The sequence below is a fragment of the Carassius gibelio genome, chromosome A7 (genome assembly GCF_023724105.1).
Source record: "Carassius gibelio isolate Cgi1373 ecotype wild population from Czech Republic chromosome A7, carGib1.2-hapl.c, whole genome shotgun sequence".
NCBI classification, from domain to species: domain Eukaryota; kingdom Metazoa; phylum Chordata; class Actinopteri; order Cypriniformes; family Cyprinidae; genus Carassius; species Carassius gibelio.
In genome coordinates this window covers 7,052,624-7,067,287 of record NC_068377.1, presented here as the reverse complement: position 1 = coordinate 7,067,287, position 14,664 = coordinate 7,052,624, and the positions used below count along the sequence as shown (strand labels likewise).

At 41.9% G+C, this 14,664-nt stretch overlaps 1 protein-coding gene across 2 annotated transcripts in view; it reads right to left on the bottom strand.

Moving 5' to 3' along the window:
- Nucleotides 1-7,654: 7,654 nt before the first annotated feature.
- Nucleotides 7,655-14,664, bottom strand: part of LOC128016529 (matrix metalloproteinase-15-like) — a 30,888-nt gene continuing 23,878 nt past the window's right edge. For both annotated transcript variants that reach the window (XM_052601095.1, XM_052601096.1), the window contains one exon: nt 7,655-13,333. In XM_052601095.1, the coding sequence (XP_052457055.1) occupies nt 12,870-13,333 (464 nt within the window). In that variant the 3' untranslated portion in view covers nt 7,655-12,869. The remainder of the gene's footprint in view (nt 13,334-14,664) is intronic.

Below are 14,664 nucleotides of genomic sequence, written 5' to 3'. Positions count from 1 at the left end.
CGGGTCAACCGGGAGAAGAGCAAGCTCTCCCCTGTGCAGAGAATCTCTTATCTCGGTATGGAGTTAGACTCGGTGAGTATGACGCCACGTCTCACCAGCGAGCGTGCCCAGTCAGTGCTGAACTGCCTGAGTTCCTTCAGAGGCAGGACAGTGGTACCACTGAAACACTTTCAGAGGCTCCTGGGGCATATGGCATCCGCAGCCGCAGTCACGCCGCTCGGGTTGCTTCATATGAGACCACTTCAGCACTGGTTACACTCCCGAGTCCTGAGATGGGCACGGCGCCGCGGTACACATCGTGTCACCGTCACACTGATGTGTCACCGCCTATTCAGCCCCTGGTCGGACCTTGCTTTTCTACGGGCCGGCGTGCCCTTAGAACAAGTGTCCCGGCTCGTTGTTGTCACAACAGATGCCTCCAACTCGGGCTGGGGCGCGACATGCAACGGGCAGGCAGCTTCAGGTCCTGGACAGGACCTCGACTGCTTTGGCACATCAACTGCCTGGAGTTGCTGGCAGTGCATCTAGCTTTGTGACGGTTTCATCCGCTAGTGCTGGACAAGCACGTGTTGGTCCGCACGGACAACACTGCGGCTGTTTCGTACATCAACCAACAGGGCGGTCTACGATCACGTTGCATGTCTCAACTCGCCCGCCATCTCCTCCTCTGGAGTCAGACGTGGCTCAAGTCGCTGCGCGCTGTCCACATCCCAGGGGAGCTCAATCGTGCAGCCGACGCGCTCTCACGACAGCTCACTTTCCCTGGGGAATGGCGACTCCATCCCTAGACGGTCCAGCTGATCTGGAGTCGATTCGGGGAAGCCCAGGTAGACCTGTTTGCTTCCCACGAGTCCTCCCACTGCCAGCTGTACTATTCCCTGTCCCAGGCCCCCCTGGGCACAGATGCACTGGCACACAGCTGGCCTCGGGCTTACGCAAGTATGCGTTTCCCCCAGTGAGCCTGCTCGCACAGACACTGTGCAAGGTCAGGGAGGACAAGGAACAGGTCCTGTTGGTTGCGCCTTACTGGCCCACCCGGACCTTGTTTTCGGAACTCATGCTCCTCATGACAGCCCCTCCCTGGCGCATCCCCCTGAGGAGAGACCTTCTCTCTCAGGGGCTTGGCACCATTTGGCACCCGCGTCCAGATCTCTGGAACCTCCACGTGTGGATTCTAGACGGGACGCGGCAGACCTAAGTGATCTGCCCCCAGCGGTGGTAGACACTATCACTCAGGCTAGAGCCCCTTCTACGAGGCAGGCCTATGCTCTGAAGTGGAGTCTGTTCACGAATTGGTGTTCTTCTCACCGAGAAGACCCCCGGAGATGCTCGGTCAGTGTCGTGCTTTCTTTCCTGCAAGAAAGGCTGGAGCGTGGGCTGTCACCCTCCACCCTGAAGGTGTATGTGGCCAAGCACTTCAGAGGGGTCCCTTTGAGCCGCTGGATTCAGTCGAGCTGAAGTTCCTGTCTCTCAAGACAGCGCTCCTGATCGCGCTCACTTCCATCAAGAGGGTCGGGGACCTCCAAGCATTTTCGGTAAGTGAAGAGTGCCTTGTGTTCGGGCCGGCCTACTCTCACGTTGTCCTGAGACCCCGGCCTGGATACATGCCCAAGGTTCTCACCACTCCCTTCCGAGACCAGGTGGTGAACCTGCAAGCGCTGCCCCTGGAGGAGGCAGATCCAGCCTTGTCGTTGCAGTGTCCCGTAAGAGCGCTTCGCATATACGTGGACTGCACCCAGAGCTTAGAAGCTCTGAGCAGCTCCTGGTCTGCTTTGGAGGTCAGCAGAAGGGGAAGGCTGTCTCTAAGCAGAGGTTGGCCCACTGGATAGTGGACGCCATTGCTTTGGCTTACCATTCCCAAGGCGAGCCGTGCCCCCTGGGGGTGAGGGCCCACTCCACACGGAGTGTGGCCTCCTCCTATGCGTTGGCGCACGGCGCCTCTCTGGCAGACATCTGTCGAGCTGTGGGCGGGGCGACACCTAACACCTTTGCGAGGTTTTACAACCTCCGTGTAGAGCCAGTTTCTTCCCGTGTGTTGGGTAACAGGTAATTGGGAAGGGCTGGCTGGGTGTCTCGCTTGCTGCGCCATTCCCCCTAACACGGGGATGTGAGGGCCTTCTTCTCCCAGTAGAGTTCCCCGGTGGGCGTACCCTGGTCGAGCATCCTCCAGCACCCTCGGCGTCAGACTTGGCGGAGCAGTCTGTCGCCAGGCCCAGTATTGGCGTTAGCATGCCCGGAACCGGTCAGCCCCTGTACTGGGCTAGGTGTCCATATGGCTGGGTTCCCTACGGGTAATCCCATATGTGTATTCTTCCATGGTAAGGTTTCCCTCTTGGCAAACCCGTGTCTTCCCTTGACAGACCGTTCTGTCAGTCTCTTCTGGCAGCCGTTCCATCCCTACTCCAAGGTAGGACCTGCCTCAGAGACCCCTTCCATATGTAGTACTGCCCCCTGGGTCAGTCCATATCGGTATATCCACATGTCACCTCCCTACGGGTAGGATGTGGTCTCCGTAGCGGCCTTTCCTAAAGGCTCGCTTCCCCATTGTCTTGCCAGCTGAAAGAACAAATAGGGAAGATTTGAAGCAATCTTTCACCGAAGGTTGAAATCCCTTCCATTTACTTATGTGGGCGGAACAGCAGCATGGCCTTCTCCAGCAGCGATGTACTCACCCTTTGGCCCCTTCGGTACCAAGGTCAGTGAATTTGCGCTGGGGCTTTCGGAAGGTTACGACCTTAAGCATAGCTTTTGTGGCACGCCAGGGCTTGTCAACAATTGCAGCGCCACAGGGTTGTGACAAGGTTCAGGTTGTGGCGTTTTCCATAGGACCCCATTTGTCGGTCGACATAACTCGTAGTGACCGACAGATAGGGAACGTCTCGGTTATGTACGTAACCCTCGTTCCCTGATGGAGGGAACGGAGACGTTATGTCCCCATGCCACAACCTTAAACCATTCGCTGTTGCCGGGACACGTTCTCGGCTCCTCAGCGTAAAACCTAATGAGTGGATGCACCTGTCGCCCTATTTATACCCGTCGGCACGGGAGTGGCTCAGGTATGTTAATCCACTAGCCAATTTTCATTGGTGTTTTCTCTTAAATTCAGAGATGATTGGCCTCCCAAGTGAGACCCCATTTGTCGGTTGACATAACGTCTCCGTTCCCTCCATCAGGGAACGAGGGTTACGTACGAAACCGAGACGTTCAGTGATTTAAAAAATGAGTCTGACATTTTTTTGTGATTTATATATAGTCAGTGAATCATTTTTCAATGATTATTAAACTTTATGAATTAATTTGCTGAAACATGTCTTTTTTTTTTTTTTTTTTGCAGTTTTTAAAGTCTTAAAATGTCAATATTAAGCCTTAAAGGTCAAATAGTTAACAATTTAATTGATTGGGTCTTAATTACAACAATAAACATTAGCATGTTATTTCAGCCATACTTATGTCTAGAGAGAAAGCCATTTTACCTGGCCCACTCTAGGTGGAATAAAGTCCTGCTCAGATGCATTACTGTAGTTTCTTTCTGTCTAAACAAAAGAAAGATTAAAGTAACAACTTCTGCAATAATGTGTTTAATTAACCACCAAATTGTTACTAAAAATTTACATCTGCATTCGACAAAATATTTAGACCTACCTTGCTTAATTTGAAATGTCCTAAATACATGGAAGTGCTAAAAATATAAAATAAATGTCATAGAAAGGATACAATTTTACTTTCTAACACATGTTGAGACATTGTTAGAAGATTAAGTTTATATTTATTGTTCAAATAATGTTTTGGCAGATAGAACCTTATAATTCTAAGTGAAAAGTGTTTTTTTAGAATTAGAAGGTTCTTTTTGCATTTGACCCATTCCAAAAATCCCCATTTACAAATTTGAGAGGATTTTGATATTGTATATTTAGAACACTTTTAGGGTCCCTGTTAATTTCATGTTTGAAAGAAACTTGTTCCCCATATAAATTTTCCTATATGTAATGCAAAAACTTTGAAGCTCAATATCTCAAAACTGCTCAGAACGCAGATAGAACCTTATAATTCCAAGGGGACGATTAATAACTAACTGTCATACTAATAACTTCATGTCCAGAAAGGTAAGAAAAACATCATCAAAGTAGTCCATGTGACATGCTTATGCTGCGTACGACTGTGCACGACTTTGTAGCATTCCAGGCAAGTCACGGCAAACTTCCTGAGCGCAAGGAATTGTAGCTAGATTATTAATTTTATTGCAAAGTTATATTGTACTACAATCATTTTTTCAACGTGTACCAGTTACATAAACACTGCATCCGTAGGCAGTATTATCCGTAGAGGCTGCCATTGTTGTTTCATGGGCAATGTGACGTCAGAGCTCGGGACCGGGAGTACATCGATCTAGTATTAGTTCACGGGTGGGAAGTCACGGGTAAGTCTGCTGTTCCAGTGCACTTTCACAGGTAGAAGGTTGGAAAAACACAGGTTATGGGTTGCCTGGAACGCGGCATTACCCAGATAGCACACGTACTGTACATCTGCAAGATGTCTGTTAAAGTTCGCTTCATCTGGAAAGCATCTGCTGTGTATAAACATATGATAGATATCTTTAAGATTTCAGTTTTACATATATTCTGAATAATAAACATATTAAAGACATCTTCAAAACGTCTATTTGACATCTGATAGGAAACTTCCTATAGACATATTGCAGTCGAGCAAACACAGATGTCAAATGCAGATGTCAAACAGACGTCTCCTAGATGTACGTGTGCTATCAGGGTCCCGAAACTGATTTCAGACAGACTTCTGAGGCAGCTTAATAGCTTAAAGGGCTCCTATTACAGTCTTTTACAAAGTCTTGATTTTGTTTTGGGGTGTACTAGAACAGGCTCTCAAACTAGGTTGCACATTTTATATTATAACAATACCTCTCTCCCAAGTCATGAAAGGCTCAGATAGTTACTGTATCAAATTAAGGTCTGTCTTCAGATATACAAAATGTGCGGAGATTGGTTAGCTAGGGCCAGTCTGTGTTGTGATTGGCTCCACTCAGCACCTGGTCGGGAAATGTCATGCCCCTTACCATGGCTGCCTGCAAACTTCAGTGTAAATATTCGGTCAAAATCAAATAAATTTAAGTGCGATTTAAAACCAGATGATTGTAACCACTCTAAGTTCGTCTGCCATGGGAAAGCTTGCATGTCTCCAACATTGTGATAACACTCGTTGACTTCTCTAGTGCAGCTCACCCAGGTCTCCTCCTATTCATTGATATTTGTGATATCACAAATCCTGGATAATATGCAATTTTGTAGTCCAAACAAATCGTTTATTGTGGTTTTGAAAAGTGATTATGTTATGATCATGTTTGGCTGTGTCCGAAATTACTTTTTCAAATGTCTTTGTGAACACAAAAAGAGTGTTCTATTTAGTATGACTGCATGTATTATAAATATAATCTATACATACTATATTTGCCCATGGTGTCATTATCATGTAACCTACCAGCATCACTTGTGTTGCATCCATAGACTGTAAAAAAATATGGACATAGTATCCGTGACGTCACCCATAGACTCCTCAATAGCGGTTTTGAACATAGACAGTAAAATAAATGGACACAGCGACCCCATTGGAACTCAATTGAGACAAATGAAGCCCATTTTTAGCGGTTTTTAGCACTTCCGTTTCTGACGCGCAGACTCAAACGAAGCTTGACGACGTCAGCAACCTGTCTGGCAGATGTAAATCTTCTAAGTGGCTGTGCGTGCAAACTGCCATCGTTAATCTTGCAGAGATGGCGAGCTTGAGCGAGGAGTTCTTTGTCGTGAGTGAGCAGGAGTAAGTATTCTGATTAATTATTTTGTATAGTATTTTAAAATGTAACGCCAGTACACCATATTAAGTTAATTGCCTGCGAGCTTCTCCTCCTGTCTGTACGGTAATGCGACAGAGAATGAGTGGTTATGACGCAATCGTTAGCCTATTTTTTTACAAAAACTGTTTATACGGGGCCATAATGTAACATAGAAGGTAATGGAGCCCTTTATACATTGTCGTGTATCTTTAGAAATAAATAATGGACAAACTGAGTCTTTAAACGCCTCAGATGTAAAGTTATTCGCTGTCAAAGTGACGCCAAAATGAATGGGAGTCAATGGGAATGCTAACGCAAGTGAAGTTCTGCTAAAAGATGGCAGCCCCCACCCGACTTCAACTTCCGGTCGAGTTCCTTGCCCCCTGGTTTTGAAGCCTAAAGTGTGCAGAGCGGGCCGTCGCCATCTTGGCAGCGCGTCACCGTGCAACTCTCCCGGATAATCGAAAATGGGCAAAAAGGCGGGAGCTGATTGTTGAAGCCACGCCCACCTAGCGCGATGGCATTGTCAGCAGCGGCAATCCACCTGTCACTCAAGTGGCCACGCCCTTAATTATGCAGAACTTTAAGGCTTAATATAATTTAAACGGATGAGTTATAAAAATAAAAAAAATGCACCCCCTCACAGTTGCAAACTGGGCAAAAATTTGCAATATAGACCAAAATCATTTTTTGAACCAGGCTGTAAACGTTTTTTTTATTGCTGTAAAGTTGGGCATTTTAACATGGGAAGTCTACGGGACTGACTCTCTTCTGCAGCCAGCCTCAAGCGGCCAGTCGATGAATTGCAGTTTTAGTCACTTCTTTATTGGCTTCACGAGAGAGAGTGCGAGGTTGCCGATAGCTCACATCGCAGATATAGCTCAAATTTTTTCAATGGGAGTTCATCAAAAAAAAAAATTATTATTTTTTGAGAACTCAGGTTAAAAAACTGACCTAAATTTTTCATTTAAACATGCAACACACTACATTTATGAAGTGGAATGGTAGAAATAGTGTTTCTCTGAGGAACAGTCAGGCAGTGTTGCTGAAAAACGTTTTGTAATCAAACTGTAGTATTGTGAAGTGCCATTGGTTTACCATTTAGTTGTCAGAAAGTAAAGTTGGCAGTGATCCATAAAGCTTCCTTCACAGATGACAATAATTAAAACTGTTTAAAAAATTAACCGCACATTCAGGATATACGGTTTCCACTTGGATTCCCGCAGTCCACTTTGTGGCACCTGTTCTTCATGCTTTGATCACTTGTTTCTCTTCTTTTCTCTTTGTGTTTCAGCAGACCTCTATAAATATCCCACCCACTCTCCCATGGCCCATGCGGCCTTGATCTTTCCTGAGGGAGAGGAAATGTTGGCTGATTCAGGGACCCAATCTTTGAAGAGAGGAGCCCAGCATTGGAGGTTGGGAAGGATATGGCTTGTTTACAGTGGAGATCTCTGGTGGTTTGCAATGTACAGTTCAGTGTGGACAAAATAGGGGCAATCATGAAAGGTAAGCACAACAATGAACATCAGATTAAAGCAAAACACCACTTTTTCATGCATACTCAAAAGTGATTGGTTAATGATATAAGGATTTAAAGTCAGCATGACACTGTTTGCAACCCATTTTACTTGTGAAATACATTGTTGAATTGTGCACAAGACCAAGAAATCGGTTTTATGCAAGTAAATTATGTCAGTTTTGAATTCATGTTAACGTTGAAGACACGTTTGCATGTCTGTTAAAAAGGTCTATTTTTTTATTTAAGTAACTTGCACTTTCTTGATCCAACAGAAAATGGAGACTTAATTCTTTAACATCTTTTTTTTTATTTTTTATTATTGTTTACATGTCCAGCATGGATTGTTAAACACACTCAGAAGATGTGAACAAACACAAATGTATAAAATCCTCAGTTTCTACATAAGAAAAAAAAATCAAAAACACAAATTGGAATGTTATTAACAGGGTAAAAATCTAAAAAAAAAAAGTTGAAAAGATACTATTTACAATTTTAAAATGACCAAATTTAAGGTATTATTAAGAAAAAAATATTAACTGACAATACAATTAAACTAAATCTCATTTTACCATCATTAATGAAGATAAGGAGGTGTTTAAGAAAATAATGCAGCACAACTTTGTGCACATTAACAGCATTGCTTTAAATGTTAGTAATTTGCCACAATATTTTGTCTGAAAATGCTTTGTCAAACAGCACTTTTTTTGTAAGGCTCATTCAGATTCCCTTCAGGACTGTGTGCAAGCCTAGATGCATTGTTGCACAACAGGCTGATTTGATATTGATTCTACCCTTGACACAGAACACTGCAGACAAAAGCAAATACACGGTCTCATTCTACTCAGCTGATTCCACAAAGGTGAAGTCAACATATTGTCTCAACCTTTTTTTGGCTACTTATTTAGTAAATCAATAACTGCAACTGGTTAACAAATGGTGTGGAAGGATGTTCTTAGAGGCACCTCTGATTAGAGCTCAAGTTTATATCAGGAGAATATACATACACACAGAAGTCACCCTCTGCATATGTAGCGTCACTGTACGGTCCACTTGGGTGGTCAGAAAAATTAGCAGTGGTCCTGAGCTGCGTTTATGAGAACGGTGTGAGCAAAACTGTCAACGTCCATGATTCACACCGAAAGCCCTCTAAACAAAGGCTGTTAGTATGCAATGCTAGTGTGAGGACTGGTGGGAGGAAGCTTTCTAACCCTGGCTGAGGGCCCAGTCTATCTTCCTGTTGGCCAGAAGCAATGTGCAGGACAATAATGAAGCAAGAGAGAGGGGCCATTGTTACAAGAGCAAGTCCTAAACTTGGCCAAGAGATGATTTGAGATGGCGGAGAAAATGTTAGATCTATGAACCTACAGAATCCCATACTAACAGATAAACAGACTGTTTTTAATATTCATCAGTCACTGTTCACCTTATCTCTGAAAATGAAATAAATCTTTGTAGAAACAAAGATACTAAGTAGTCCTCTTATGCATTCTAAAATATTGCCCTTGCCACCTTATTGTGATGGTACAGTGAACAAAAAAAATAAAAATAATAATAATATGTATTATATACACACAGTTTGGACACACATTCTCATTCAAAGAGTTTTCTTTATTTTCATGACTATGAAAATTATAGAGTCACACTGAATGCCAGAGACCTTAGACTGCCATGGCCATCAAAGCCTAAGACCATCCAAAGACTGCTTAAAGGACTGCCTAGGATACAAACTGACCACATCAACTACATCAGGGCCCTGGGGGCACACAATGAGACATGACCTCTAGGTGCCTGGGCCTTCCCATTACATACAGTGGGACATAACCACTAGGATAATGGACTGCCCAGCATATACAGTGGGGCATTACCAATATGGCCGCAGTCTACAGTGGGATTTTACCACTATTTAAATGGAAAATCCAGCACATACAGTGGGACATGAGCATTGGGGCCCCAGCCCCCTTGGTGCACACTCTACTGCCATGACCTGCCCAGCCCATACATTGCAAAGGCACCAGGCCCCATAATGCATCCTGTGGGATGCTACTACTAGTGCCACAGTCTAGACAGTCCTCACACTGGGACATGACCACTACAGTTCTAGGTATCTCCAGGCACATGCAACAAGACATTATCACTAGGGCCCTCGGCCACTCAGTACATCAGTGGTACATGACTACTAGGGCACCAATATGCTTACAGTGGGACCAATGGAGCCCCTAGCCCCTTGAATAAATAATTGAGCTGACTACTAGGGGCCCTGTCCCCTCACTGCATACAGAATAGACTGACCACTATGTGCACTCAGTGGCTAGGGCTACTTTTGTTTGCCACCTAAAATTATCCTTGCAAAACGTGTTCTCTAAATAGTTGCCTGATGCAGGATAAGAGGTTAACCACTAGTAGTGGAACTAGGAGGGAAGGCTCCAAAGATGCTTGCCCAGGGGCCCTAAGGAACCATGATCTGGTCCTGAATGCAATGCTGCATGATGCTGTACTGTAGATCATTTTGGGTTAGTCCAAAAAATGGTATTACCATGGTACTACAGTATGTACAAAATACAATGCAAATAGCATGTAAAAGTTGCTGATTACGGAAAAAAATGCCATAAAGGTGTGTGAAAATCAGACAAAGAATGGGCTATGGTGGGAAAAGGATAAGGCCTGGGTGAGCCCCTGAGAGTGAGTGTTTCAGATATACTTCAGGCTTGTTTATGTATTCCTCTATTGATCTGGGCGCCTGGAGAAGGTAGAGGGTGTTGGGGGAGGGACGGAAGAGCTTTTATGTCTTATTAACTCTCCTCCAAATCTCCTCGGACGACAGGAGCACTGTGAGGAGGGGCAGATTGCCTGGCAATGATTTTCGGTGGGATTCATCAGTGACAGCATTCCGATCATGACTGTCCTGTGTCTCCTCTACTCTTCCAATGATATTTATCAAAGTGCTTTCTGCTCTACCTTGTCTGGCAAGACAATATTTATAATAGCACTCACTTTCGTTCTCCGCCTCTCCCACTGTGAAATAAGAAACTCTCTTGCTGATTGTGAATAGTAAATGACTGAGATTTTGTCAGAGGCACTTTAAAAGTGGTGGCAGTTTGTTTCTTAATGCTTTCCGTGTCCGAGTATACTAGCTGAGTTTATGTAGGTTAGACACTAGACTAAGCAAACACCACAAAAAGCAGACACAGACCTACCTGACAGCAGTTATATCTTACAATATTAGGAAACTTGCCTAATTTGTCTACTTTGCCTAGTAGATATCATCAGCATGAATAAGTCGTGTATGAAACAGGGATTCTGTTTCCGCTGCTGGTCAAGAAATGCGCTCCAAAAATAACTGGCAGTGGACTCTTGCAATGTGGGCCATGGGATTGTGTGCCAGCAAGCTCTCAGATAGGGATGATATTGCTACACACACACTATCTAACAAACATCTCAAGCTTGGGCCAAATATATACTCTACGCAAGTATACTAACGCAGATGTGAATGCTAGGCCAATGCACTGCAAGTGGGCTGTCTCATCAGACATACTTAATGTGCGTTCAAATTCAAACCTCAGTACTCAAGGAGAGGTGGATTTACCTTAAAACGTCAAGTATCAGTGAAAGTTTTATTCAGGTAGCTTGCTAGAAACATGTCAAAAGTTTAACCTTAACTTGATCAGAAAGATTCTCTATTGTTGCATAACAGAAGAACATCTATCCCCAGAAGAAATTCATTCCTGTTTGGAAATTAATTCCCTTTTACGTTTATACGAATATATGCAATAGCACTCCTTGTGGCAATGCTGAGAATGCAACATAAAATTGAGGTAGCTAAATAAACACGTTCACATACTTGCGTAGGAGTATGTTTCAGCCCGAGAGTGAGCTTGATGTGGGTTTATCCCACTTCTGTTTGTTTATTACAACCCCACCTATAAAGTATTCCCATCCCTGTAATACAATCCAGTTCATACTATTACTAACACACCATAAGCCCTTTCACAAAGACTTAAGATAGAACATTTCTGCATCTAAACCCTTTCATTTAAACTCACAGTTGTCCCTGATTCTTTCCCTCTTTTCTCAGCCCACTTTGGTCAATGTGAGTATTATTTCTTAGGTAGGGAGAGCTTTGGGTTGGAGTAGAAAGAGGTTAGCAATGGCTTCCACCTCCTGCTGTTTTTAAAATTAGACTGTTACCTAACATTCCCTACAACAGTGGACCCCTACTAATGCTTTTATTTATAACTGTGCCTGAGAAGTTTTCTCAAGTGTATTTTACAGAGTTTTAAATTGGTATACACTAGTGGTATTCATTTTATAGCTCTTTTGTTCAAATTAAAATATGAAAATGCTATTATATAAATATACACTCAGCAAATGGCTTCAGCATCAGCAAAATCTTGCTTAAAGCTTCCTAACCTAACCTAAGTGTTATGTTCCTCAGACAATGAAATTTATAATTGCCACAGTGTCATGGGATTTTTGAGAGATAAAAACACAGCTTGCAAGAAAGAAATCGGTAAGGCTCTACAAATATGGATAGAACCACATAAAACATGTTTGGCTGGCACGATCAAGGCACAGTTGATAAAAACAGGCAGGTAATAAAATCGGACTTTTTGTTATGATTGCACTAGGTAAGCAAATTTTAAAGGAAAGTCCCTATTTTTATGACATCAAAACAAATAGCAGGCGAAATTTAGTCAAATGCAGCTGGACATAGTTAATGATTGAATAACCAGGTCCAGTTGTTTGTGAATTAACTCTAACATTTTCAACTACAGTTCTCTTTTCGACCCTCCTTTTTAATGTAGTGATTTTTTTTATGGAATAAATGCTTTATAAATTAAAATATTATTAGCATAACAATTTGAGCTGAAAAATGTACATGAATTTCTTCACGCAAACTGCATGATCAAAAAAAAGATATATAATAATTAATTTTTTTTAAAGTAAATCCTAAAACTCTCAGACACTTGGACCACACTGTATATCAACACATTATTAACAAGTTATGATGCAAATGGCCACAGTCCTTACAGTCTTTATGATGATATATTATGACTTGCCCAGTCAGTTGGGAAACCACAGCTGAAAGTCCTGAGAAAAGGTGAATGGATCCAGAAATATTCCTAACAGATATTTCCTTTCTCCGCTTTCCTATTCCTCTCTTTTTGCTCTGCAAGACTTCCCCCTTCATCATTTATGCTGTGATTGCAGATGACTAATTGTGACATCCTAAAAATAGAAATGTAGAGAAACCCACAAACGACAGATTCATTAGAAAATAAAATTATGAAAAGAAAAACCGAACAACAAAATCAATGTGCAAACTTTCTGATATAAATATACTAGTCAACGTGTTAGGAGAGCACCATGGGAAAGGAAAAAAAGGGTGAACATGAATGTGTGTGTCAATATCTGCAAGCATGTTTATGGTGGTGTTGTCTGTGTGCAAGTTTTTGACGTGTGAAATGAAAGGGCAGAAGAGAGATCGAGGGTCATTCTGAGAGGTTAAACCCAGTCCTGCAGTGAACGTCTGCAGTGAACTAAATACTTGGGTGCTCCTTTCCTCTGCAATGTGTTAATGATAGCATAGATCAATCCCAAGATGCACAGCACCAGGACCAGGGGTACCGTCACCATTATGATGTTCATGGTACGCTCGGTCTCGTCTATCTTCAGAACTACATCCACCTCGTTTGTTTTCTCTTCCGTCTCCTCTTTAGAGTCAGCATCATTGGTTTTGTCTCTCTCTTTGTCCTTTTCCTTGTCTTTGTCTCGGCCAGCATCGGGGTTGAAGGGTGGTCTGTCAGGCGCCTTGCGACCCGGATCCACATCGGTTTCTCTGTCAGGATCGAGGTCCACATTACAGCCCATGAAGTCTCTAAGAATGGATTTTGGGTAGCCTGGCTCGCTCTTCATTCTGTGGTTGTCAAATTTCCAGTACTTTGTACCTTTGTAGAAGTATGTATAAGCTGTATGAGAGACAAACAAGAATTTATTTGTGCATCACTGACATTATATAAAAACTAAAGCTTATCTACCAGATAGCTTATCTGCTCATTATTTGCTGACTGAAATAACAATAAACTACAAAAAAGAATAACAACAACAATCTGGCCAAAATACATTTTAAATGTATGCTAAATATATGTTGTAAAATGTGAATATGAATAAAATATATTTATGAAATTGAAAATATATTTGGTTTCAACCTTCATATACCAGAATGTATTAAAAAAGGTATTATACAAATATTATTATTTATGTTGCACTTTTTTGGAAAATTGTAAACTATGTTCCTGGCAGAATTGTATTTAAATGGCTTATATGTTCACACGCTATATAGACAACAAATTAAGTTGTTCTTCAAATGTGACAAGAATGTATTTTCTTGGACTGAAATATATGGAGAAAAAAATATATTTGTAAATGGCGCACACACACACACACACACAATTATAATTTTTTTAAATATAGACAAGACATAACCAAAATATGTCTTGACTTCCATAAATGTATATTATATATATATATATATATATATATATATATATATATATATATATATATATATATATATATATATATATATATATATATATATATGTTAATATACACACTTGACCTATTTACATCAGTCATCTCATGATTCTTCATCAATCAGATGCCATCTCAGGTTAGATTTACAACTGACCATGTAAATATGTACAGTATAACAAATATAAATCCAAACTACTATTTTTTTTTTTGGCATATGCAACATATTTAACTTCCATGCAATGGCAGACAGCTGAGGTAGTCCTGAGATGGTCTGAGTAATCTGATAGCTTGCAGTCTCAAATTTTATCATAAAACTCCATACCTTTTGCACATTACCTTCAAGAATACCAGAATGGGACCAATGACATAAACAAATCAAGCCACTCGAATTGCATTAGTAACAAATAATTAGTACTCAATCTAAAACAAGGAAAATTTAGACAGGAATTTACAGCTCAAAAAACATTAACACATTTTTGCTTTAACAAAACTACAAGTGGCACATTTCTGCTTTTTAACTCATAAACTTACCATTACATGTGCATTACTTAACTTTTTTTTTCATACTAGGGGCTTTCAAAATTAAGTCAAAATTATATTCTGTGGTATTACATTTATTCGTTTAGCAGACGCTTTTATCCAAAATGACTTTCAGTTGAGGAACATAAGCAAATCATACTAGCACGCCACAGAATATTCCTTTGAATGGGAAAGCTTTCAGTGATATAAGTGTTTCCCAGTAATATCACATTATTTCCACAAA